This window comes from Epinephelus moara, chromosome 7 (assembly GCF_006386435.1).
Source record: "Epinephelus moara isolate mb chromosome 7, YSFRI_EMoa_1.0, whole genome shotgun sequence".
NCBI classification, from domain to species: Eukaryota; Metazoa; Chordata; class Actinopteri; order Perciformes; family Serranidae; genus Epinephelus; species Epinephelus moara.
In genome coordinates, this window is record NC_065512.1 from 35,995,270 (window position 1) to 36,021,478 (window position 26,209).

Here is a 26,209-nt window from a genome sequence, read left to right on the forward strand (position 1 = left end):
CACGAGCTTACTTGATCTGTTCTTCACCGATAAAGACAACCTAAGGATCGGCCTGGCACATTATGCAGCAGATGTGAATGACGTCTTCTACCTCAACACATACAAAAACAGGAAAGACATCGTAGATGCCATCAACCGAGCAGAGTACAAAGGTGGACGTACACTCAACACGGGTGCAGCCATTCGCCACATTCAAGATGTTCACTTTACCAAAGAAAAAGGCAGCAGGATTGATGAGGGCACTCCTCAGATCCTAATGCTTTTCACTGGAGGACGCTCAGCTGATGATGGAAAAACAGCAGCCCTTGGTCTGAAGCAAAAAGGTGCAAGAATCTTTGCTGTAGGAGTGGGTAATGTTCAGAATGAGTTAGAAGACTTAGCAAGCGAGTCCACAACTGTGGCTCGACAAAGGAACTTTGAGAAACTTGAGGATCTTACTGAGCAAATCCTGGAGACTTTGGATGATGAAGTGAAAGGGAAGCTGTGTACTGGTGTGCCAGAAACATCTAAACGTAAGAGACATAGTCATTTTTTTTTCTAGCTAATGAACTTTATTGGTAAGCTGTTTCATGTTTCATATGTTTTCTGTGGTTCACAAAAAAATGTTTTACAGCCTGCAACATAGAGGTGTTGGTGGGCTTTGACGTTTCTGCCCAGAACATCTTCAGTGCTCAGACCAACCTCCAGAGCAAGATGGGGGCCATTTTGCAGAGGATTTCCAAAATGGCAGCTATCAGTTGCTCATCTGGGCAGATTCCTTCTGTGCAAGTGGGCATGCTGGCTATGGACTCTGCCTCTGAGCCTGTCCAGCTGGACTTCACAGACAATGCTGATGAGCTCTTTGAGGCCTTCAGAGCCCTACGGAGTCGTGGCCCCTTTGTCCTCAATGGCAAGACCATTGCAGCTTACACCAATAGGTTCAAAACCAGACAAGATGACGTTGTCAAGGTTGGTTACTGAAAAAGTTTTAACTAGAGATGTCCTGAGCCAAAATAACACAGGGAATGTACATGGTATGTCTAATCTCAGACTTTGACTCTGTCTTAATCAGTGCAAACACTGCAAAGGGCAGTGTACGAAACAGGTAGTAGCCCCTGTTGTTTTTAGCAAGTGCTAACCGTTGCTTCTGTCGAGGCAAGTCCTATTGGCTGTTGCTTGTTAATGGTAATTCTTTATCCTTCATTCCAGTTCCTCAGAAATAAAGGACAAAACAGTAAGAGAGACTTACAGGGGAACTTCGCACATGTTATTCCTATGGTCTAAGATAGTTCAAAAATATTACTAAAAATGAACAACTCTCTCTCAAATCCCAAAACTAAAGTGTTAAAACTCAAATTTGTGATGTCATAGAGTATAAAGTCTAGAGATGCTCCATAGACAATAAGGTGAAAGATATTCTAGATGACACTGAAAGCACCCAGGGGAATGTTCTGAGTATATGGGTACATTTTCTGTTTCAAAACTGAGAACACTACACTACATAGCATGAGGCTCATTTAAGAATAACAAAGGAAACAAACATTCTGTAGATCCACAAAATCAGGTTCCCATCCATTGCCTGTGAAGCATTATCTAACCTATGCCATCACAAGTTTGAGACTCACATCTCTGGTTTCTGGCTTTGAGAGAGAGAGTAGCTCACATACACAAACATTGAATGAACTTTCCTTGGCCATGGAAATAATATATTGGAATTTTTAGTTTAGGTGGTGTTCCCCTTTAACTAGTGGTGCAGGCAACCAGGGATATGAGGCAAATAAGTACACAGTTTTACATTCAGTGATGTTGGATGCCCATAAGTTACAGCCACACAGCCATGCCAAACATTACCCAATTAATCCACACATGACAACAAAGTAGTGTGAAAGCAGCATGTGTTCTGCCGCCATTAATATAATAACTTAAATAACCAACAAGACAAAGCAGTCTATAACATAAACAGCAGCAATATTACGAGAAAAAACTCCTAATATTACGAGAATTAAGTCGTAATATTATGAGAATAAAGTCGTAATTTAATGAGAAAAAAGTCATAATATTACGGAAATAAGCAACAACAAACAGAATGGGTTAGAGGATGAACCTGCTTGTGGCAGCTAATCTTTGTCTCAGATGTGTTGCCTCGACACACACATTTGGAGGCAGGGCCGGAGTGGGACTCATTTTCAGCCCTGGAGTTTCATGCCTCAGACCGGCCCACTTTAGATCCCGACCTATTATAACCTTACATGTTAAGTCTACAATAGCGCACTGTTCTCTAAAGCCTTGTAATTCAGTGTATTTTTCTAAAATATTTCCAATTCAGTGCAAGTAAGGGTTGCTTCACAATGTAGATTTATTTCAACATGAGTGCACATCTCCAACATTATTCTTTACAACACATCATCCTTTTCAACAATATCAGAATCTATATTCTGCCCACTGTGGACCTGTGGGCTCATGGCTGGTGCTTGGTGCTGGATCTTGCTTCTGAGGGACTACAAGACAAAGTTTCCCAGTTATGTGGCGTCGCATCATACTATCATTTACATTATAGAATGTTATGTTATACTATGTTACAACGCCACACAATTCATTGACTTGATAATTAATTGACTTGAACGGTGGTGGTTGGAGATGTATGCGTCAGACGCAGCTGCTGAGCTCCGTGGAGCCGTTGTCTCCACCTCAGCTGCTGCAGAGACTTCACCTTCATCCGTACACTTTGTTAATGAAGAGGCGTGTCGGTAAACGACTCCAAAATTCATCGCCGGAGATACACGCATAATCTGAGCGCAGCTCGCACAGCCGCGCAGAGCCGGTGTCTCCAACTCAGAGGGCGCCAGTGAAGGCGGCCCAGGGATAGCGGTAGCAGCATACGTGATACCCAGTGCCTATACTCACAAGTCAGTCTTTAGACGCTTTGCTTAACTAAAGACTGATGTCTTTCTCCCTGATTTTGTGTTTAGATGGGTGGATACAATTTCAGAGTTTAAAAAACTCTGTCTTGTAGCCCCTCAGAAGCAAGATGCAGCACCAAGCACCAGCCATGAGCCCACAAGTCCAGAGTGTGCACTACTTATTTGAACATAATATAGATTCTGATATTGCTGAAAAAGATGTTGTGTTGTTAAGAATAATGTTGGAGATGTGCACTCATGTTGAAATAAATCTACATTGTGAAGCAACCCTTACTTGCACTGAACTGGAAATATTTTAGAAAAATACACTGAATTACAAGGCTTTAGAGAACAGTGCGCTATTGTAGACTTAACATGTAAGGTTATAATAGGTCGGGATCTAAAGTGGGCCGGTCTGAGGCATGAAACTCCAGGGCTGAAAATGAGTCCCACTCCGGCCCTGCCTCCAAATGTGTGTGTCGAGGCAACACACCTGAGACAAAGAGCAGCTGCCACAAGCAGGTTCATCCTCTAACCCATTCTGTTTGTTGTTGCTTATTTCCATAAAAGCTACGACTTTATTCTTGTAATATTATGACTTTTTTCTCATTAAATTACGACTTTATTCTCATAATATTAAGACTTTATCCTCATAATATTATGACTTTTTCTCAGTTACGACTGTATTCTCGCAATATTACGAGTTTTTTCCTCGTAATATTACAACTTAATTCTTGAAATCTCCAAATTTTTTCTTCTTCAATGTGGCCCTAATACTCCGTTGTAAATATGAAACAATTTACCAATGATGTTTTCATCCAGCGGCTGTCACTTTGAATTAAATACAGTAAAAAAGCAATCTATTGCAGCCTACATATAAAACATTTCCAATATCCAAAAACTCACATTTAAACTTGCCAGACTCAAGCATACAGTAGGCTTTGGCAGTATCTAATTTTTCATACCTTCATACCATCCGAGGTATATGACCGTTTAAGTCATACTCAAATTTAATGGAAAATGTAAGGAAGTGTTAAACTGAATTGTTTTTCCTCTGAAGGTTGTCATTCATCTGACTGATGGTATTGACGCCCCATTCCCTGAAATGAAAAGGCGAGTTGAGGAGCTTCGGGGGTCAGGTAAAGAGATGATACCGTACAAACGGCCCTTCATGACTATCTGTCCTTAAACTTCTGTGAAATTATAGCAATATCATATTTAGATATGATAGGAAGATAAGAAGATAAGATTTCGATATTTAGGTAATTAGAGCTTCAAAAATTCTTGTATGTGCAAAACAGGAGTGAACAGTTTCATCCTAGTCGGGCTGGAGCGGGTGCCCAAATTTGAGGAGGCTTTGCAGCTGGAATTTGGTCGCGGCTTCAGGTACACCAGACCGTTACGCCTCAATATCATGGACTTGGACTATGAGCTAATGGAAGAACTGGTGAGTACTAATCAGAAGTCAGAGGACTTTTATGAGCTTTCTATTTTTCTCTTTGAAGTATTTAATTATTTTTTTTTTTTTTGCTGTATAGGACAATATCGCAGAGAGAGAGTGTTGTGGAGTGCCATGCAAATGTACTGGCACCAGAGGAGACCGAGGAGCAGTTGGTCTTCCAGGTGCTAAGGTATGCAATGTTCACAGAAATAAGAAAAGATCATTTTTTAGACCGTCTTTAATTTAACCAGAAAATAATTGTTTATCAGAGGCTAATACTTTGTTGTTTTGTCTTCCAGGGCAGTCCAGGAGCAGCAGGAAGCCAAGGACATCCTGGAGATGAGGGTGGACCTGTAAGTTTGAATAGCTTGCTTACATATGTAACACTCTGACAATGTTTCCACGAAAGCCTTGTATCCTAGAAATTATACAACAAATTAAAAACAGCAGATATTTTTGTGAGGGAAATGTAAAGGCGAGCAAATTATGTTTTGTATCAGCACTATGAGGAAATGTTGTGAATTAACGTGCCTGGCAGGTCGCAAAAATGTTGCTGCTGAACGTATTAGCAAAATGTTCACTGACAATTTATTTATTTGTTCTACACCAATATAGGCAATTGTGCAATATATTATCCAGTTGTTGTGACTAAGTCATTATATTTTTATTATTACCTTTTTTGTTAACATTTAACCCAAATCACAGTCTATTCCTAACCATAACCAAAGTGCCTTTGAAGCAAAAACCTATCATCAGACAGGAGTCTGGATGTGAACCAGAGATTCTGGCGTCACAGTCCTGCCATATGTCCACCATCCCCCTCTCTGTGAATCCAGAACAGTACAAAACTGTAGTGTTTCATTAACTTAAAAAAACATTGTCTTTGAACATTATCCAGGCAGTGATTACATTCTCACCACAATGTAATAGAGTGCTGCAGGGGTGATGTTTTCTGTAGAATGATGCGGAAGTTAGCATCGCCCTGGTTCCCTCATCAAAAAGCCTGTGGGATTTTTCCATTTGATTTTTGGATTATTAAACATTTATAATACTTACACATTTTTTCAGAAATATTATCTTCACAAATGAATATAATTTTGATGATTTCTGAAGACTAAATGCAATCTCAAGAAGTGAGAAGCTAATGTTAGGCTATAAACAAACCACACCACTGTCACCACAGTGAGACTGTAAAGCCGTTTTCAGCGTGATGACAGTTTGTAGTCTCATTTAGCCACTTGTTAGCAACCACCTTTTTTAAAGACACATAAAAGCTGCACAATTCACGAGTGGGGTATTTACTGATGTATTTTATGTCATAGAACAAACTGTGAAAATCTCTTAAGCTTATTTTAACTACAGACCTTATTTCAGACATCTAATCAAAAATCCATAAAAAAAAAAAACCTGTTGACTTTAAGACGAGGGAGCCGGAACTGCTAAGATACTAACTAATTTCTGGGTTTTAGGACTCATTCCTGGGCCACTCCATTATTAATACAGTTTAGTAATATACAAACATAATTTCTAGTATTCAGGGATGGTTCAGACACCTGCTGTAAACTGTCCTGATCCATAACTGTTGTTAAATCTTTTTTATTCTTAAGGAGTTCAGAGACAACTGTCATTTTTCCGTCAATACTTTGTATTCTTTTATATTGTATTCTGTTTTTCTCATAATATTTATTGTCTTCATTGTGTACTGACAGGGAGAGAGAGGTCCCCCTGGTGTGAATGGAACTCAGGGTTTCCAGGGATGTCCTGGACCAAGAGGTCTCAAGGTAAAGGCTTTGATATTAACTGTAACATTCAAATTAAATGTATCTGGCACTTTGAATTCAAGTAAATATCATTTTATCTATTTCTTCAATAAAATTATGTATCACTGGCTTTTTTTGTTCAGGGCGGCCGTGGCTACTCAGGTGAAAAAGTGAGTATCTTTCTATTTAATTCATTAAAAAAAATCACCAAGTCTTCATTATTAGAAAAAAAAGGTTGATACACTGATTACTTAACCAACTGTTGCTGTGTTGCAGGGTGAATTTGGAGAAATTGGGCTTGATGGCATCAATGGAGAAGAGGTAAGTGTATATTATTATTATTATTATTATTATTATATATCATGCAGAATTATGTACAATTGCTTCCTGTCTTAGGCTGGTGGCAAGATGTGTTCATGTGGCAAAAACATGTTAATGTGCTTTGGTTTATGAATGATTGTGGGCTTTAATTTGCATTTGCTATATGTTTTCAGGGCAAAAGTGGAGTGGCTGGACCCCCAGGAGAAAGAGGAAACCCTGGCATGAGAGTTAGTGACTGAATACAATTTTAGCTCAGCTTTTTTCTGTCCATTTTTCATTAAAAATCTCAAACAGTTAGAGCTGAGAAATGCTTGTTTGCTTTTAGGGTCCCAAAGGTATCAAAGGACAAGCAGGAGACAGAGGAGAAATGGGAATCAGAGGAGACCCTGTGAGTATTATGGAAATTGTTTATATTACCATGTACGAATTCCTAGACCAGCTTGGACTGAAACGACATCCATCCATTCGTTTATGGCCACTGTTCTAATGTATACTGTATTAGCATTCAATTTTGGCCAGTGTTTAAAAAAAAAAATGGTGGTGTTTGATCGTTCAGCATATGATTGTCAACATCCCTCTCAGCCTGCCATTGCCCTCCCACGCAGTTTGTATACATACATTCTTCGTCAGCATTTGAATGTAGATAAAAATGAACAAGTGATTTCTGTTTAACAGGGTACAAGTGGACAAGATAACAACAGCCCAGGACCTAAGGGAGACCCTGGGGATGCTGGACCAGCGGTAACATCCTCCTATATACATTGTATTGCTATTGAAAAAATCCTGCTCATGTATTATTAATATTATATGGTTGGTCGTGTTTGTATGTGTTTATTTTACTGGGACATCTGCTCTGAAATGACAGGGAGAGCCTGGTGAGGATGGAAAGAAGGGAGGCCCTGGTGAAGTCGGAAGACGGGTAAATAATTTTACTATGTCTTCATTATCTTTACTAAATAGTGATTTGCCACTGTTTGCTGTTAATCAAGACTTATTTCTACCCCCACTTCATTAGGGAGCTGATGGCAGAAGAGGCCCACCTGGTGCGGCCGTAAGTCGCTTTTTGGTGATAACATACATAATTTGATACTTAGACAGTAACTCTTGTAGGTGCAGTGTTTGTGACATTTGCTGCTCGCATGTCATTCAAGGGAGTTCCCGGAAAGCCAGGAGCTGATGGTGTTCAGGGAGAGCCTGGTATTGGAGGATCTAGAGTAAGTTTGTCATTCTTTTCATGGTATTTAGCACATTATTCAATCTATGACTACACTTGCCAAAACATGTATTATAGTGGATATTGTCATCACTGTTCATGCTTTTCTTGGCTGCATTAGCAATGTGAATATTGTTTTGACTGGAATATTTATATATCTAGAAATGTGTATTCATTCTTCACTTGTGGGTTGGAAGTCCAGCTCTAATATGTAAGAAACTGATGCATTGTCGATGTCTGCTTTGTGTTTTTTAAGGGTCCACCTGGACCACCAGGTGCACCTGGAACCGGCGGAGAAGCTGGAAACCCAGGACCCAGGGTGAGTGAATCTGTTAGGGCTATCATAGATATTAATGGATCATATCCAGCATCAGTTTTAAATGATAAAATGCAGATAGCACAGACCAGGCATTAAAATCTCACTTATAACCTATGTCTACACCACATTACCACAACAAAAATTGTTAAACTGACTGGAAATCATGTGCGCAATATTTTGAAAAAGTCTGCTTTCCTTTGTTCTTGTCCTCTGATGGCTAAATGTTTTGTTTTCTAGGGTCCTGGAGGTAAACCAGGTCCCGCAGGAGCTAAGGGAAGGAGAGGAGCTCTTGGTCGCAAGGTATTGAGTGGAACGTAATTCGGCATGGCTTAGATTCTTCCATAACAGGCTTGTTTCATTTATAAACATGCTGGCCTAAGCCTAGCTCTCTCACATTACTGGACACACATGTGTAGTCTATTTGAGCAAACATGAAAGCACTATAAGAAAACATCAAGGCTCAGCTTGAGATCTACTGCAGAAAAGGCATAGTAACCTAATTAAATCTATAGACGGCTTAAAGAAATATTTGACTCTTAATTTGAAGCCTTCGCATTCTTTAAATCTCTAACTATTGCGTACTGTATGTCTCTGTCTCATTCTCTGTATCTGTCTATCTCTGTGCCTTTGTAGGGAGAGCCGGGAGAGCCAGGACCTAAGGGTGTTGTTGGCCCTCTTGGTCCCCGTGGAGAGCCTGTAAGAATGAAACCTTATCTTCCTTGCATGGACTGTAATGTAATACTGGTGAAAATAAGCAAGATAGAAACTTTCTGCTCTCCTAGATAACAGAGCTGCATGGTTTGTCATGTTGTTTGTGAAACCTAATGTGTATACTTACAGTAGATGGTTATTAGAAAATCTTCTCAATAACTGTCCGGTGAAAGAGGATGCCTTGGCAGGAGAAATTTTGCTTCAGGCTGCAAGTTGAAGAGGCTATATTCTTTGCAGCACTGCCATGTGTGGTTTAGAGCAAGACTTATATTGCTGTGTGTTTTATATCTGAAGATGTGAGGTATGCAGTATGTTTTAATGAAGGAATTGGTGTTTTTGCTGAGAAGGATCTTATTCCACATGTTCTGTCTTGAATGAGGACCATAACATTGCTTAGTATCATGTAACAACAGTTATATTGGGACAGGGGGTGTTTCCCTTGTTTCCTTTTTACTACCAAGCACTTTACACCCTTACTCTTATTTCTTTTATAGGGTGACGATGGTAGAGATGGATTTGGCGTCACAGGGCCTAAAGGAAGAAAGGCAAGTGAATTTTGACCCCTAGTAGTAAACAGCACAGGTAAAGTTAACATTTTTAGCCTTCAGTACGCACTGATATTTTAGCAATTAAACTAAGAGAATGTTAAAATTATGAACGGAAATTAAAAGAAGTATGAAAAGAAGTGGTTATAGAACTGTCAGTCTAACTACTATGCAAGGGATAATGTATAGCGAGCAGGTCATTATTGCAAAATGAATCCCAATAAAGGTGATGCAGAACCCTATTGTGCAGCAGAGTGGTCTTGACTCATCCGGAACAGGTTCATTTTGCAACAATGACCCACTCACTGTACATTTTCCTGCTTATTACACAGCTACTTACTCGAGCAATCAATAATTTGACAAATAATATTGATTTAAAAATTATTTTATTGACTCTGCTAAGCATCTATAATCAGAGCTGCATCCAGCATAAACTGTATAAAATGTGGAGGTAGCTACCATGACATCACCCATTGGTTTGTGGACTCCTGTTTTGAAGCCTTGAGTTAAAGTTTTTGGCTGTCACCATCTTTTTGGAGCTAGAAGTCACAAAATTTGGAGGGGGTGGAGCTGTGGAGGAGGGAGGGGCAATCTGACCAAATTATTTGTAACTTCTAATGTAAACGGGGATATAAAAAAATAAATAAAAATAAAAATTCATGAACACGGAAATCATCTGTAGAGACCAAAAGCGTTTTTTGTACCAGACTGTAAAACTTATTTCTGCTGTGAAGTTGGGCATTGTAATAAAAGGTTCAATTGGGATTGACTTGCTTTTAAAACCGGACTCGTGGCCATTCAAGGAACTGCCCTTCCTCGTTGGCTTAATTTTTCAACCCCTGAGGTTGCAGCTTGGTCCAGAGCAGCAGTCTATCATTCATACCAATGGCCCGCTCTTCAGAAAAGAAATAACCAAATCAGAATCAAGTATTCAACAAAGCCATGTAACAAGTTAGTCTACTGCCCAAACACACACACAGCACATCCCATCTGTGATGATGAATAGCGCTATAAAGAGTGGCTTAAGCCCATTAAAACAATTATCAGTGAACCACTCTTAAAAATCTCAGGACAAATAGAATTATACACTCATTCAATGAGACAATTATCATACAAATAATACTTAAAGTATGTTATCATTTTCATCTACAGGGTGATGAGGGCTTCCCAGGATTTCCAGGACCAAAGGTAATGAAAACATTGACTCTTGAGGTGTAACTTCAATAAACTTTGCATGTGATAGTGTTGCGTTGCACATTGTGGCCAGTTGGCCTTCCTTTTAACGTTGGTCATTTACATTCATTCTCTTTACTTCCATCATTTAAGGGAGCGGCCGGTGACCCTGGCACCAAGGGCGGACCTGGACGTAGAGGAAATCGTGGACAGAGGGTACGTTTTCACACCCATCTTACAGTAGATTAGGCTATTATGAGCATATATTCTTGATGCAACATACTATATGGTATCACTACAAACACCAAAGATCACTGGATATGTGTTCGGCTTGATGAGTTAGAGGACTAGTTTTTAAGTTTATTTCCAATATGAATTATGGAATTGTAGCAGTGAGGGAGTTGCACGAGCATGGACGTTAATGTTGACACTTGAATGAATAGAGTGAATATTGTAAGTCAAGCTTTTTATTGACAATCGAATAGGTCCAAAAATTAAATCTTTTTCTCTTAATTCTTTCCAGGGTGTCTCTGGGGAGATTGGTCCACCTGGACAAAAGGGAGAGGTTGGATATCCTGGGCCATATGTAAGCAACATGAAATTATACCCATTGCTAAAAAGCTGTGTAAAGTCAGTATAAATGTCATGGAGCCACTGGAGCAGAATATGTGTAGCTGTGATTAACAATATAAACTATCTTGAGTGGTCAGTTAATGATCATGTCTTGTCTTCTCTCATCAGTAAAACGTATGATACGTAGTATACACTGCAAAATGTAAAATTGTTAAGTCCTTAACACGATTTAACAAAAATATGGACAATGTTTTGTCTAATTTGCCTCAAAAAATGTGATTAATTACTCATTACTCATTACACTTTTGAAAAGTAACATAAGTACTGTACTTATTTCTCTGTGTCAACAGTAATTTATTACACTCTTTGTTATATGACTTTTGCATTACACCCTACAAAATTGGAAATTGGGTCATTTCTCCTCAAAATTTAGATTTTGCATGTGCACCTCTGTGTGAATGCCAGGTTTATCTCCATTAAGCACAACTAAGGCTAGCTTGATGGGGTTTTTTTTTTTACCCTCTTTGATACCTGTGACAGGTATGAAAAGTCAACTGTGTAGATAGGCAACATTCCATCCACCACACATCCAGCCATAAGCTTCAATAGTTCTTTGTAGCCTGCAGCTGTCCCACGATTAAAAAACAGTTTTGGTTGTTTAGAAAGTGTTGGGCTACAGCCAACCTCCACGGCCGAGGTGGACTCACCTTTGGTGGGGTGTATTTCCTAGAGCTTTATGTTGTTGTGCTGTCGGTTGTAGTAGGTGTTTCAGGAGGTTTAAGGTTGTGGTTTTCGCAGTGAAAAGAATCTTAGTACCCATACCTGCAGCAATAAAATCAAAGTAATGGCAATATGTCTAGCTGCTGAATATAAGCATTTCCATCTTCCATGCTAGCTTGCTGCATGGTGATGTGGATGCGCAATATTAATGAAAATGAATCCATCGATGTGGTTGATTGTTGGATTTCAAATCATTAGGGGGTGGACAAGTAAGGTTGTAACAAATGATATGTTTTTGGGGTAATTGTTATATTATTACTGAAATGTTATGAGTTCTTCCTTACACTACTTGTTACTGGAAAAAGTAATATTACTGCTATAACATGTTACTACCCAACACTGTATATAAGCAATGCCAAAATAAAGTGTTTTTTTATCGTTGGCCATGTCTAGCAGTTAACACAACTGTTTTTGTTCCCATAGGGTGAGAAAGGACCGAGAGGACCAGGGGTTGTGGTATGTGCTCATTAATCAGACTGTTTAAAAATGTATTGAATGAACAAAGCAAAACTCATTTCTGGTGCCTGTGATCATAATTATTTTTCTCCAAATTTCTCTTATTCCTCAGCAATGTGAGCTGGTTAAGAAGATCAGGGATAACTGTCGTGAGTATAATTGCATAAGAACCAATAATATAATTCCATGACAATGATAGTCATGTGTCATGTGCTCCAAAAATCTCTCACCACATTTTTTTGTCCTGTTTTTCTACCAGCTTGCTGTTATGGTAAGTACCATAAAATAGTGCTCATTTGATAATAACTGTTTGAGTGTTTATATACTGTATGCACTACTATACAAGGATAAAATTCTCTGCGTGTGCAACATTAGGTCAGCAGGAGTGCCCACTCTACCCCACTGAGCTGGCCTTTGTCCTGGATGTTACTCAAGGCATTGGCCGCCCAGTCTTCAACAATATGCGTGACACAGTCTTGCGCCTAGTCAAAGACATCACCATCTCTGAAAGTAACTGTCCGAGAGGAGCTCGTGTTGCTGTAGCCCTGTACCATGAAGACGTGTTGACTGACGTCCGCTTTGCTGATGCATTGAAGAAACGTGCCCTGGTGCAGCGCATCGAGGGCCTGCAGATCCCACAGAACACCAAGAAGCGCAGCCTGGAGACGGCCATGAGCTTTGTGGCCCAGAACACCTTCAAGAGAGTGCGCAGTGGCTTCCTCATGAGAAAGGTGGCCATCTTCTTTGTTGGTGGAGCTGTCAGTCAGACACAAGAAATTACTAATGCAGCTCTTCGCCTCCATGATGCTGGAATCGCAACTCTATTCTTGGTCAGAGGTGATGACAAAGCACTAAGCAGCGCACTGCAGGTAAAACAAAGCTGAGATCTCAAAGGGAAACTTTGCAGTACATACTATTGTTAGGCATATTCACGTATCTGTCTCCAAAGAATAAAGTGAACATTGTATTTTCAATAGTTTTAAATATTGTTTTTTTGTACACCAGGTCAACAACACCGCACTAGCTCAGGTGATATCCCTTCCCAACCCTGCAAGTGCACAGTACGATTCAGTAATCCAAAAGGTGATGCACTGCCATGTCTGCCTAGGTAAGAGCTCTGTGTTTGTGTATTAATGGCATCACAGTTATGGCCTATTGTTTTTATTATTATTATTATTATTATTATAATTATTTTTTATTTTTTCACATTTTCACTTTCAACGTTTTTTTAAGTTTGTCTTGATCTTATTTTAACACAATAGCTTTATTTTCTGTAGAAATTGCTATGCTTTTGTTAAGAAAATTCTGTAGGAAAAAAAGAGGAATAAACCAAATGCAATGCCAGATTTCTGCTACAGACAATAGCTGTAGCTGGAGGCATTGTGTTTTCTGATTGTCCATCTGTCCGTCTGTCCGTCCGTACCTCAAGAGTGCCTTGAGGGAATTTATTCAAATCTGGTGCAAACAACAATGAACTGATCAGATTTTGGTGGTCAAAGGTCAAGGTCACTGTGACCTTGGCTGTCTCATTCTTGTGAATACAACATCTCAAGAACATCTTGAGGATTTATTTACTTTACAAATTTGACAAAAAAGTTCACCTGGACTCAACAATGAACCAAATAGATACAAAACATGTTTTTGGCCATAACTCAAGAATTTGTATGGTAATTATGACAAACTTCACACAAACGTCTAATAGGATATAATAATGATTTGGTGACTTTTTATATCCAAAAGGTCAAAGGTCAGCTTCACTGTGACATCATAACATTCTGCATAAAACACTTTTCTGCCATTAATCAATGTTATATCTCAGGAACAGAGGGGGAGATATTTGGTCCGATACTAAATTAGTGACACTAACCTGGGGTGTCCACCTTGAAACTGTGCTGATTGTAAAGATCTTCTGTGTTACCAGGGAAAGATGTGTGTGAAGCATCCATGTTTTCACAGACATGGATATAAACTGTAAGAGAAACTTGACTAGTCCACAGAGGCATACAACTGTGAGGCCGTAATTCTTGTTTCTGAAAAAATAAGAAAGATTAGCCCAAATCATAGAATATTTTAACCATGTGTGACTCAGATTTAAGCAAAAATCCCAATACATTTCCTGTTGATTAGAAACACAATGCTTCGATGTAGCAATGATAGTATATTACGTTTTCTTTTTGTAGACATCTGCTCTCCAGACCAAATGTGTGACTACAAGCCTCCACCATCCAGCCGAGATAGGAGGTCCTCCACCACAGATGTTGACATCGACATGGCTTTCGTCATGGACAGCTCTGAGTCTACCTACCCAACCGTCTTTACTGAGATTAAACGTTACATCGCGCACATAGTGGATCAGCTACAGGTTTCTTCACATCCCACATCATCCGTTCACCAGGCCAGAGTGTCTGTGATCCAGCAAGCACCTTACCAGTTCATTCACAACAAAACTGGCTCCCCCATCCATGTGGATATTGGCTTGACTGAGCATAACTCAGCTCAGGATATTGTCAAATTTCTGCTGGAGAAGACACCGCAGTTAGAGGGCGGCCGTGCACTGGCGGCGGCTATTGAATCGACAGTGGAGCAGGTGTTCGAGAAAGCTCCTCTCCAGCGTAACAGGAAAGTACTGATGCTCTTTGTGACAGGAAGTGTGGAAGAAGAAGAGGCACAGCTGGTGCGTATTGCCACTGAGGTCAAGTGCAGAGGCTACTTCCTGGTCATCCTGGGTGTGGGTGAGAAGCTGAGTGCTGGAGACGCTCGCGTCTTGTCTCGCATGGCCAGTGAACCATCAGATGTCTTCTTTAAGCGGTTGGACAGCATCTCACACTTTTACGACAAACACATCCAGACCTTTGGCACTCTGCTACCAAAGTATATCAGCAGTAAGTTCAAGTTAGATAGCTGTCAGTCAATCCATTTCATTGCCTTTTTGCAAAAACTATATACTTTTTTAGGTTCATAACAATTGCATCAGTTAAACTAAGCCCTTGTGAGTGACAAACTGTGTTCTCTTATTTTTCTTCGTAGTTGAAAATGCTTTCTACATGTCCCCTGAAGTGTCCAAAAACTGCAAGTGGTTCCAGAGTGACCAGCCACTAAAAAACCCCTTTACATCATCACGCCAACAGGAGTAAGTATTGTTGATATTTCAATGCCCTATCATTTGTTTCCATTCATTGTTGGAAACACTGATGGTTTGATTCACTATTTATTGGTACATTTATAGGAAACATCAGAAACATCATGAAAACCACCAGGAAGTTCATCACAGACAGCACAAAGGTAAGATTGTGGATGTACTAAAATGAACTTAAAATACTTCAGCAGGCAATGCAAGTTCAAAGAGCTGGACCATGGATGTGTAAAGAGAACTGAATACAGCACTGAAGGCGGGGTCCATTAAAAAACTGCAAAAAAAAAAGTTTGACTTATGGGTATAAAATTAACTGGATCTTCCATATCCATGGGTCCATTGAGCAAGTGCACTAGTGTTTCCTTTATCCCTGCCCTGGTCTTGCTCACAATGAATGACAGTTGAAAATAAGTCTTGATTCGGCTATTAGTGACTTTTACCACTTTTAGGACATGTTGATTTAAATAAGGGCTATTTGAGTGTTTATACTGGGAAATTGATGTACCTAAAAAATGCGAGTAATGCATAGCTAACCGCTAACACTGGCTGCCCATATATTAGCATTCACCACCATGTTCATAACAGAGAAAATTACCTCCAAAAATTATGACTGGACATGAAAGTAACATTATCTTAGTCATACTGACATGTACCCACAACAGCTACTGGCCTGTTGTTGTTTTCTGCAAACTTTTTATTTATTTTTTTAATTTTATTCTGCACTGTCCTGCCTTGACACTGTTTTATCTTACCCCCTCAGACACAGATGAGCTGCACGTCTCTAATGTCACCTCCAGCAGCTTGAAACTGCGTTGGACCAGCCCAGACCCGAAGCTCTTCGTCTACTTTGAGATTGTGGTGACACGGTTGCACGACCATGCCCTGGTGCTGAAGACCAATGTGTCAGGCACAGAGCTTTCCGTGGACAACTTAGAGAGCGCTCAAACATATCATGCTGTGGTCACTGCCCACACTGCAGAGGGTCAAATTGTCTCCACCCGCAAAGGCATCATGACTACCAGTAAGTCCATAAACACAACAATACAAATATATCGTGGGTTTTTTCTTATCCCACAAGATGATATATTATTTTAAAAAGCCATAAGCCATATTTTCCCTGCCCCATAACACAAAGGATAGCAAAATGCAAATATATAAACTAAAGATAAACTAATTTAAAACTAAAACTTAATATTAAACACTCTCCTCCATGATTGACGGTTTCATTTTGACAGAAACAGCTGAGCCGAAGCCAGCGCATAAGCCAGCCAGCCAAGGCAGCAGTACTGTAAATACCGCACCACTGGACAAACCAGAAACTGGTGAGTGACTGCACATGCATTTGCCTATGCATGCACATTTGTGTATACATTATTTCTTCTGCTTTTACCTGTATTCTGTCATGTTTAAAACATGTTAATTAGCAGAAAAAAAATGTGGTGTCTTTAAACTTTCAGCAAAAATCTATTCAATATGTATTCTATATTTGCCTGCTCCGTTAATATTCATGATGTATTTGTATTTTGTATTTGTATTATTTATTTCTCTTAGGCAGAATGTTAGTCGCATGAATTTAATCTGATTGTTCAACTCAAAGAAAATCAAGTTCTATAATACAGCAGTATTTCAACTCAAATACTACACAAAATGTGTTACTAATCAACTCACTAGTACATGCCAGAGTATACTGTGGGTCATTCATGGAAACTTACGAAATCTACTAGTTTGCAGGTTTAATCTTTTCCTTAATATGTTGTGACAATCAAAGGAGTTGAGGTTGCACTCTCTGTGTCACTTTTGAGTGAAAATGCCTCTTGTTAGTGGGAAAATGGAACAAATGACAAGTTTTGTGTCTTCTAAGAAGCAGCAGCTCTACAGCTTCACTCCTAAAACAAATCTGTATGCTGTAAATCCTTCAGGCATAACTGAACCGGCTGTAAATTCAGGAGGCTCTTTAAGGAGGTCCTACTTTCATTCAGTTAGAATTATCAGAGTAGCAATGCTGTCTTTAAGACTTTGATAAGCTGATGTGAGCAAGAGCATGCTTTTTATTAGCAGCCTGAAGTTTGCAAAATAATGTCCCAGAAATGAACTTACAGACGATGTAGGCAAGAGTCCAGCGGATTTTCTGTCATAATTAGTTGTGGCATAGTATTTCCAGGGGGTCCATTTCTAGCCCAGTCGCCAGAACAATATGTTGGCATTGTATGTTTCTGCAAACCACAGTTATGTTACATTTGTACATTTCATAAGTATTATATCAGCATTTCTACAGTGATGTAGTTCAAATTACATGTACACTGGCTAAGCTACTAATTAGGAGGAGGAGGGGATGGTGGAAGCTATGAGACCTTGCGAGACGGTTGCCAAGCAGGCTGCCAACCAGCAGGCCACTGTTTGAGTCCAGTGACATTTCCAGCCATGGTTGTGGCCAGTCTTTTACGCCAAAAAATGAGCTTTTCCTAGTCATAACCAAATGGTTTTGTGCCTAAACCTAACCACATGTTAACCACAGTGTTGTCTCAACATAGAAATGAAAATAAAAACATAAAAAGACATACAGTTTCATAAGTTTGCAACATATAAAACATACAAATTTAACGTATCCATGGTTAGTAGAAATGTACTACATTCATGCTGACAAGAAGGGTTGCAATTTCTGGGACGCAGGTAACTTGGGACACAGCATGAGACATGCTGAGCTTAGATGACTAAAATGAACTAACAAACAGTAGCTCTAGTTATAACTAACTTTCCTATTCCCCAATGAAAACCTAACTTAAACCACTTTCTTTCTACTGACTGCTTGATTTTTCAATGTCCAACCTCCCAATAATGCCAGTAGCCTGAGCCCTCTGAAGAATGTAATGCCATTTTGAATGCCATTTCCATTGCCCCATGAGAATGAACCGTATCAGCACTAAGACTCATTTGACCCCATTAGACCAATCTCAACACCCCTACTCTTCTAATGTGAATGTATCCATTACCAGCATCTTCTTTAACAGCACACAGTAACTGCTGCCTCATGTAATTTTTAATTTAATCTTGACACAAACTTTTCTCTCTCTGTCTGTCGTCCATCAATGCTGTTGTTTTTTTTTCTTTTTGCATGTTCTAGTTAATGAATTTGCAGACCCATGCTCACTTGACTATGACCCTGGAATGCCGTGCAAAGACTATCAGGCTAAGTGGTTCTTTGACAAAAAGAACGGGATCTGTACACAGTTCTGGTATGGAGGTTGTGAAGGCAATGAAAATAGGTTCGACACTGAGGCCCTCTGCTTGAAAAACTGCATGAGGTCAGGTAAGTGGTTGTCAGTGTGAGGCATTCTGAGGGAATGTGCCACTCCCTGGTGGGATGGCGCAATATAACGTGGCATATTATAAGCTTCAACTCCAGATACAAAACCGTGGATGTGTTATTAGATCTGGATACCACACCCCAAGGTGGCGAGTTTTCAGTTAAAGCATCCACTATTCAGTGGAACTGCTCGCCTAGCATATATGCCAAAAATGTTTCTAGCCTTTGGGTTTACCTCCAGGGTATGTGGCCCACTGAATATGCGCAGCAGTGTTTTTCTCCTATTGCCATGTTCACGCATTTCTGCTGGGCTTATAGACTTCATATTGTGATGACAGATTTTTTTAAATTGCTTATCTCGGCTTCAGAAAAGTTTTACAAATATAAAACCTACATGGATTAGGCTTGTGCCGGTTTGAAAATTTTCCAACCGGTTTGATTTAAAGCCAAATATCTAACCGAACGGATATACCGAATTATATACCTAATTTTACCACTGGGGGTCGCATTTGAGCTATTTTTCCCCAAAAAAGCCCATAATAGGTGTCATGCGCTTCCAATCCACTAGGTGGCGGTAATGCTGTATTAACTGCCAATACACACAAGGTTACACAAGAAGAAGGAGACGCAGAAGGACACCAAGGAACCTTCCTCCGACTCTGCTCTCTCAGTGGAGACACGGTGGTTGACTCCGACTCTGCTCTCTCAGTGGAGACACGGTGGTTGAGAGGGCCGAGCAAGAGGACGTTCCTGTAGTAGTTTCAGCCCCCCAAATAGTACCAGGAACTTCTTCAGTGGAAACGGGTTACTAGGGCAACAAACTTAATGACTGCTGACCCCCTCGCACTTTTCCCCGCCCCCAATGAAATTTGATCTCTAGCAGCAGCAGCAGACAGCTGAGCGGAGCTGCGGAGGAAACCTCTGAGACAAACTAAACAAAACACTTGTAGGCTCCTCCACTTCATTTATAAACAAACATAAACCTTATTAAGTTGTCATAATGCATGTTACAATGCAAGATAAGTTTAATATAGTCCCTTGACACGCTGCCGATGTGAAAAGCTTTTTTTTTTTTTCCTCCGGTTTATCCGGTTGAGGTGAATTAAACCGGGTGGAGCTCTTAAACCGGACCAAACCGCTTAAACCGGAAATCGGCACAAGCCTAGCATGGATCAAGAATTCATCATTGAAACAGTCATAACAGCTGGTTTGCAGTTTGGGGTGTTCGGTCAACATTTTTACAGATGTCTCTTTTATAATGGTGGTCTATGGGGAAAATGCCTTTAGGTAAATGGGAATTTTTCACTGCAATAGAGCATGTGGCCACTGGGGAAAAAATGGAAGCACAGCTCAGCTGCGTTCCTCGAGCGAGCCTGTACAAAACCTACAATAACTTGTTTGCTAAACCTCGCTCCAGAGCAGCGAATGTCAAATTTTGGCTTAGCAACCATAACAAGGGCCATCAGGCCTGTCAAGCTCTGGATTCCTCCACTTGCTTAAGTGGTGTGCATTTTTATAAGAGGTATTCTTATTTGTGGGGTGTTTTTTTTTTTTTTTTTTTTTCAATCACCACACCAAAAGCAAAAAGAAAAGGGGAAAACTGTAAAGTCTAGATGTAACAGTGTGTTTATCTGCTCACATGCAAGCTGCAAACCCTTGCATTACTAGCTAACTTGTCTTGGCACGTTTTTCTATAGTGTGCTTTTAAACCATTGAATGGCCCTTAGAGCAAATACTGTTTCAATTATGTTCATCTATGACTAGCTGTAACCTGGAATACATAAACAAAAGATTTTGAACAATATCATGTATGTAGCCATCAGGAACAACACCCAAATTAAGAATTACATTATATTATTTTAGTGGCGAGTAAAGATCAATAAATATTTTTGAACATGAGCTATACTCTTTCAGAACCAGAAACCAGAGAAGTAGGTCTCAAAATGGTGATGTCACAGGGTAAAGAGTCTAGAGCTGCTCCATAGGCCTAAGAACGTTTGTTTACTTCTTTATACCCAGATGAGCTTTCTTCTATTGTAGTGTTCTCTGCTCTGAAACAAAAAATGTACCCATATACTCAGAACATTCCTGTGGGTGCTCTCAGTGTCATCTAGAACATCTTTCCCAATTCATTGTCTATAGAGCAACTCCAGACTTCACACCCTATGTCATCACACATTTGAGTTTTAGCACTCTAGTTTTTGGATTTTGGAGACAGTTGTTGATGTTTACTAACTAATTGTTTACTACTAAGACCATAGGAATTACATATGAATGTTGAAGATGGGCATATTTCCCCTTTAATACCCTTTATATGTCTGGTGTTTCCAACCGACTCACAAAGCTGTAGCTTTAGCAGTTGTGTTTGCTGGATAGCTATAGCTGATAAAACCTACAAGCCACAGTTGTCATTTCAGCTGACAAAACCCATGGTCACTGGCTAGAAATGAGACACTTGCCCTTGTTTGTGTGTAAAACTAAAAACCCATTGTTTCAAAAATTACTGCAAAATTTCAGCAGTAAATTGGCCACCGTTATCATTGTAAACTGTGCGAGGATGCAAAGCTTGAGAGCAACAGTAATTTAGGGAGCAGGGCTTAGCAAACAGTCAAAAAATACATGCAGTTCATACAAGCTAAAGAAATGTTACTCTTATTTCTGATAACTTTTTATATTTTCAAATTGAGGGAATATTGAAATTGTCCTATAAACTGTGACTGATCACAAGGAAAATGCGGCTCACGTCCTTCGTACGAATGATGATTGTGCTGGAAGTCAAAGAGGGAAAAGAAAAGCTGATAATTGTGACTGATAATGACAAATGTGTCTGAGTAAATATCTGTGGTCATTAATGTCCATTTTCCACCATGTTAAAAATCCTCCTGGTAGTTTTCCTGCAGCTGGGGAAAGTATGTTTCTGTAAGCTGAAACTACTTTTATGTTTCCACAGTGCCAGAGCCTCAGCCAGAGGTGCAGCAGGTTGAACAGGTGGAGATCATCCCGGCTCCTGGTGAGATCTGATATACACTCACTAAATAACATGAAGAGTTTTCTGTCGGTCTACAGTATTATGTGGATGTTCCTTCCCTTCTCGCTCCCTGTTTTGAAGCCATAACTGACTTTGATGTGGGTGCACGTGTATGCTATGCAAATTGTAGCCAATAGCAAAGAAAAAGCACTTCCTTCCTAGTCTAGGTTTAAACAAGCAATCCACATCCTCAAAACATGATTTGAATCAAACTTTGTCAAACCACCTCTAATGTTGGGCACATATCTGGACATCAAGTCACCAGTTATGCATCTTCTGTTACATAATTCAATTTCCACAAACTGTGCTCACTTTGCAAAACAATAAGTTCTTTGTATTCAACTGAAAATCCTCCTCTGCTGCCCCTCAGATGGTCTAAATGACTGATGGAACAAGTAAAAAGCCCAGCATGGAAAACTGAGAAGGTTATGCTTTTGTCACAGGAGCAGGCCAAGTCATAACCACAGAGAAAATAAATGGAAAGCCTTGTTCACTGGATCTTTGTTTTTTTGGCAGTAGTCCTCATACAGAGCACGTTCAATTTGTCAGTACTGCGTCAGCATTGGAGTAAATTGGCACAAGATACTGTAGATACAGTAATACAAAGTCTGTGCTATATCTCATGATTATGAAAGAATTAAAGTCTGCTCTGATGGAAGCAATTTTGTTCTTTCCTTGAAACATTTATAAGCTGATTTCCTTTCCACATCACAAACTGGTCACTGGCAAAATACTGCCATTATCTCTTCATTACTAGACATTATGTGTGATGGTAATGATATATTTACTGCTAATTGCACTGCTCATTGTTGTTCATATATAAAGTCTAATTTAGTCATTTAGTTAAAGCATACGGCCTCATATGTGCTCTTCTAGTTGCATGTATTCTCAAACTTTCTGATTGTCACTTCCCTCACAGCGGCCTCTACAGCTGTGGACATTTGCCAGCTTCCCAAAGAGGAAGGTACTTGTGCCAAATTTGTTCTCAAGTGGCACTACGATGCCGCTAGCAAGAGCTGCACACGCTTCTGGTATGGAGGCTGCGGTGGAAACCAGAATCGCTTTGACACACATCAGCAGTGTGTGAAGGCTTGTGGAAAACCAGGTACATGTCTTGTTCATGTTTTCAATGCACAGACTATTGACCAATGAAAGGAAACACCTGAGTGAGAGCAGCACTGTAGATTATGCTGCAGGGTGATGGGTACATGTAACAACACATTAAGTCTCAGTGTATACAAAATACAATCGATCATGGGGAGTAATCTTTGATTCACATCATTGAATCCTCAACAGAAAATATAAAAGAACCTTTATCCATGTGAAATGTGGCACAGTGGTAGAGGGTCATGGGAGGATGCGAATGAAGCAATATTACATCAATCGGCCAAAGGGGGGCGCTATAGCAACCGACTGAAATTGCAAACTTTGAATGGGCATATCTCATGCCCCGTATGTCATAGAGACATGAAACATTGCACAGAGATGCCTCCCCGCCATGAGGAACAAATTTGCCTCAAGAACCCATAATTTCCGGTTATATAGATTTTCCGACATTTTTTGAAAAACACTTAAAATCGATCTCTTCCTAGGAAGTTTGACCGATCTGCATGAAACTTGGTGAACATAATCTAGGGACCAATATCTAAAGTTCCCTCTTGACAAAAGTTGGAAAACTTACTAAAACTGAGCTTCTATAATGCAATCAATATTGCGGAGGGCGTGGCTCATAAACATAAAGGTGTATAACATCTCAAGGGTTTCACCGATCACCACGCAACTTTGTAGGCATATGACCACACATAATCTGAGGGGACCCCTCCATTATTGACCCGATCAAACAAAATGGGGACGCTAGAAGGCTAATTTCTTATCTAGGCCTAACCTCCATATCGATTTTTACTAAACTTGGTACATATGTAGAACAGGACGCCTCAAAGTGACTGAAATTTAACTCTAATTGGCAACTGGGTGGCGCTATAACAACAGAAAAATGCTTAAAAATGGCTAAAATGCGACCGATTGCTGTGGCTCCCCCTGTGGCTGAATGTTGTTGGGGTTTTTTTCAAATTTTTGGTATGACTAAGTCATGGTATGGTATGTTGTACATAATCACGGAAACTGTCAGTGTGTCATTCTGTCAGTCAGTCAGTCATTCTACCAGTACGCCCACTTTTAAGTCAGTACAACATATAAACACTTCAATTATCTGCCTTTCAACGTGCTACCTCAACTACTAATGTACAGTTTTAGCCCACTAACTATCCCACTATTGGCAATGGTACCACTGTACTTTCAATAAAGCAATCGTACCATCAAATTCACAAAAGCTCTGTCTGAATACATTGCTGTTCTTAATGGGTTCAGTTGACTATTTAATCTGCAATTTCCTATGATCTGTATCCCAAACACACACCATTGAAACTGTACGTGGGCAACTGTGCACTCAATGGGTATGGACTAGTTTATTAAAAATGCACAGTTATAATTTGGTATGTGCACTATGAGATTTTTTTTTTTGTTTTAAAGTTTTATATTAAACCATCTACTGAGAAGATGGTTTAAATCAGTGATTCCCAGCTGGTCCAGTCCCAGGGTCCAGATATGTCCATTAGTCTAAGATCTACACAGTTTAATATGTTCAGCATCACACTTGCATTTGGTCACGCCATCAAGCTAATTTGCTGTCCCTGTCAAGTAGCTGTTTGTTAGTCACTGAACCTACAGCAAGAAACATCACTTCAAAATAAAAGCTCTGTGCCGAAAATTCACCATACTTAAAAGTAGAACATGCTTTTTTCCAAACTTGACACGTTCACAAGTCACTTGCGGTCCATTCAGATTGGACCCGCGACCCACTTTTGGACAGTGAACCATCATTTGGGAACTACTGCTTTTTTAGACATAATCTAAATGTGTGAAGAAGTCTCTTTTCTTATGAAATGACAAATCATGTTTTTTGTTTCCATCATCAACAGCACCCGTCAGCCAAGGAGTCATCGCTTCTATAAGAACATAGGACACAACATGGCCAGCTTTCCCCTCTGTTTAGGGGATTCTGAGGAGAACCATCCAAATGGCCATACTGTAAAGATGCAATACCAAAGCAATGGTGGCTGCACTGGATTCCACAAAAATGGACTTTATCCCCCAAATTCTTGAAGTAGTCTTTTTTTAAACAACAAGAAGGAAGGCAAAACAATTTGCTGCATGATTTGTTTTAACCTACTGGTGCTACATAGTATGTTTGTTTTACCGATGGAGTTGTTAAGTGCATTCAGTTTTTAAAGTCACATTTTCTGGAACAATGGCATCATATGAGTTTTCATAATTTTTAAAAAGCAGTTTTATAATTAAGCAAGAAACATATATGAATATCTTGGACAGAGATTAGCAATAAATCAGTACATGCAGGACTGGCATTATTCAATGCAGTAATGTTTTTTTTATTGCGTTTTTTACATTCCACATTCACATAGCAATATTGGCTTTTATTGATTTATATTGTTTTAGAACTCACTTGATCCCTGTGGAATCATTACTTCACTATTTTACAGTCACAAAATCCACAGCAATGTTTACACAAGTCTTGTATGGTGGTGTGTGTATTTAAATGACAGTGTCCAAACATTAATGTAATGTTAAGTGCACTTCTGGATCCACTGCCTCAAACACACAATTTCCAGCTATTGAGAAATGGAATGTACTTGTCAAGCTGTTTTTATTTTTTGTTTCATTTGGTTTTACTGAAATTTGTGTTTATCTGGGTATAGGGGAAATAAACATGAATTAGACTTTCTAATAAACATGAGCAACTCATTCTTTTCTTTCTTGTATTGAATTAAGATTTATACACTAGAAACAGTTATAGAGGTTCTTAAGGTACAAACAAAATGCGACATCCTCTCAAAGGTGGAGCTCAAAGATGAGCCGAAACCTGCATAAAATCAAAGCTGATAGCTATAAATATCTTCTTTCATTTATTTATTTTTACTTTACTGCCTTTGGGTCTTAAAGTTAATTTAGAATAAGCTAGAACTGGAATGAAAAGAGATGCAGCTGACATAGTGCTCACACTGTATATGCAAGTGACAATTCATATGATCCCCTTAAAAAAAGATGCTGCAGATGACTAGAACTAGGACTTATTACTTGGAAAATTCAATGGGACCATAGCATGAAGCCTCACCTAGTCCAAATTCAAAATTGTTAACAATATCACAGAAAATTAACATTTTAGGTTTTGTTCAGTTGCCTTTCAAAAAAGGAGGGTAAAACAATGTACTGAATGTGTGAATATGACAGACAGAAATGTCTATGTAGGAGCTTACTGTATATAAAACTACTTATAGAAAACCTGAATTGATTCCTTTAAGACAACATAAGAGCCATGCGTTTGTCATCTAGGTGCATTTATAACAGTCTATAATGACAAGAAAAAAAACTTCTCTGGAGGTGAGGAGCCTCACTGACTACAGGACCCATAAACCAGCGGGCCAAACATTGACTGTTGGTTGGCCAAAACGAAGACGGGAGGGACTCCCTCAACACAGGCCCTGCTGCCTGTTGAAAT

The 26,209-nt window shown here is 39.5% G+C and overlaps 1 protein-coding gene across 1 annotated transcript in view; it reads left to right on the top strand.

Annotated features, from left to right (window-relative positions):
• The window catches only part of LOC126393537 (collagen alpha-3(VI) chain-like), a 44,996-nt gene extending 19,541 nt beyond the window's left edge, over positions 1–25,455 (top strand). Inside the window, exons 7-42 of the mRNA XM_050049731.1 lie at positions 7–512; positions 614–948; positions 3,940–4,018; positions 4,181–4,326; positions 4,418–4,510; positions 4,620–4,673; positions 6,030–6,101; positions 6,224–6,250; positions 6,357–6,401; positions 6,575–6,628; positions 6,727–6,789; positions 7,077–7,142; positions 7,267–7,320; positions 7,417–7,452; positions 7,553–7,615; positions 7,871–7,933; positions 8,171–8,233; positions 8,567–8,629; positions 9,139–9,189; positions 10,342–10,377; positions 10,516–10,578; positions 10,886–10,948; positions 12,139–12,171; positions 12,284–12,320; positions 12,431–12,442; positions 12,547–13,040; positions 13,177–13,279; positions 14,352–15,053; positions 15,199–15,301; positions 15,398–15,453; positions 16,065–16,325; positions 16,540–16,626; positions 18,426–18,611; positions 21,559–21,618; positions 22,556–22,741; positions 24,615–25,455. Coding sequence (XP_049905688.1) covers positions 7–512; positions 614–948; positions 3,940–4,018; positions 4,181–4,326; positions 4,418–4,510; positions 4,620–4,673; positions 6,030–6,101; positions 6,224–6,250; positions 6,357–6,401; positions 6,575–6,628; positions 6,727–6,789; positions 7,077–7,142; positions 7,267–7,320; positions 7,417–7,452; positions 7,553–7,615; positions 7,871–7,933; positions 8,171–8,233; positions 8,567–8,629; positions 9,139–9,189; positions 10,342–10,377; positions 10,516–10,578; positions 10,886–10,948; positions 12,139–12,171; positions 12,284–12,320; positions 12,431–12,442; positions 12,547–13,040; positions 13,177–13,279; positions 14,352–15,053; positions 15,199–15,301; positions 15,398–15,453; positions 16,065–16,325; positions 16,540–16,626; positions 18,426–18,611; positions 21,559–21,618; positions 22,556–22,741; positions 24,615–24,655 — 4,456 coding nt within the window. The 3' untranslated portion in view covers positions 24,656–25,455. The remainder of the gene's footprint in view (positions 1–6; positions 513–613; positions 949–3,939; positions 4,019–4,180; positions 4,327–4,417; positions 4,511–4,619; positions 4,674–6,029; positions 6,102–6,223; positions 6,251–6,356; positions 6,402–6,574; positions 6,629–6,726; positions 6,790–7,076; positions 7,143–7,266; positions 7,321–7,416; positions 7,453–7,552; positions 7,616–7,870; positions 7,934–8,170; positions 8,234–8,566; positions 8,630–9,138; positions 9,190–10,341; positions 10,378–10,515; positions 10,579–10,885; positions 10,949–12,138; positions 12,172–12,283; positions 12,321–12,430; positions 12,443–12,546; positions 13,041–13,176; positions 13,280–14,351; positions 15,054–15,198; positions 15,302–15,397; positions 15,454–16,064; positions 16,326–16,539; positions 16,627–18,425; positions 18,612–21,558; positions 21,619–22,555; positions 22,742–24,614) is intronic.
• Positions 25,456–26,209: the final 754 nt, after the last annotated feature.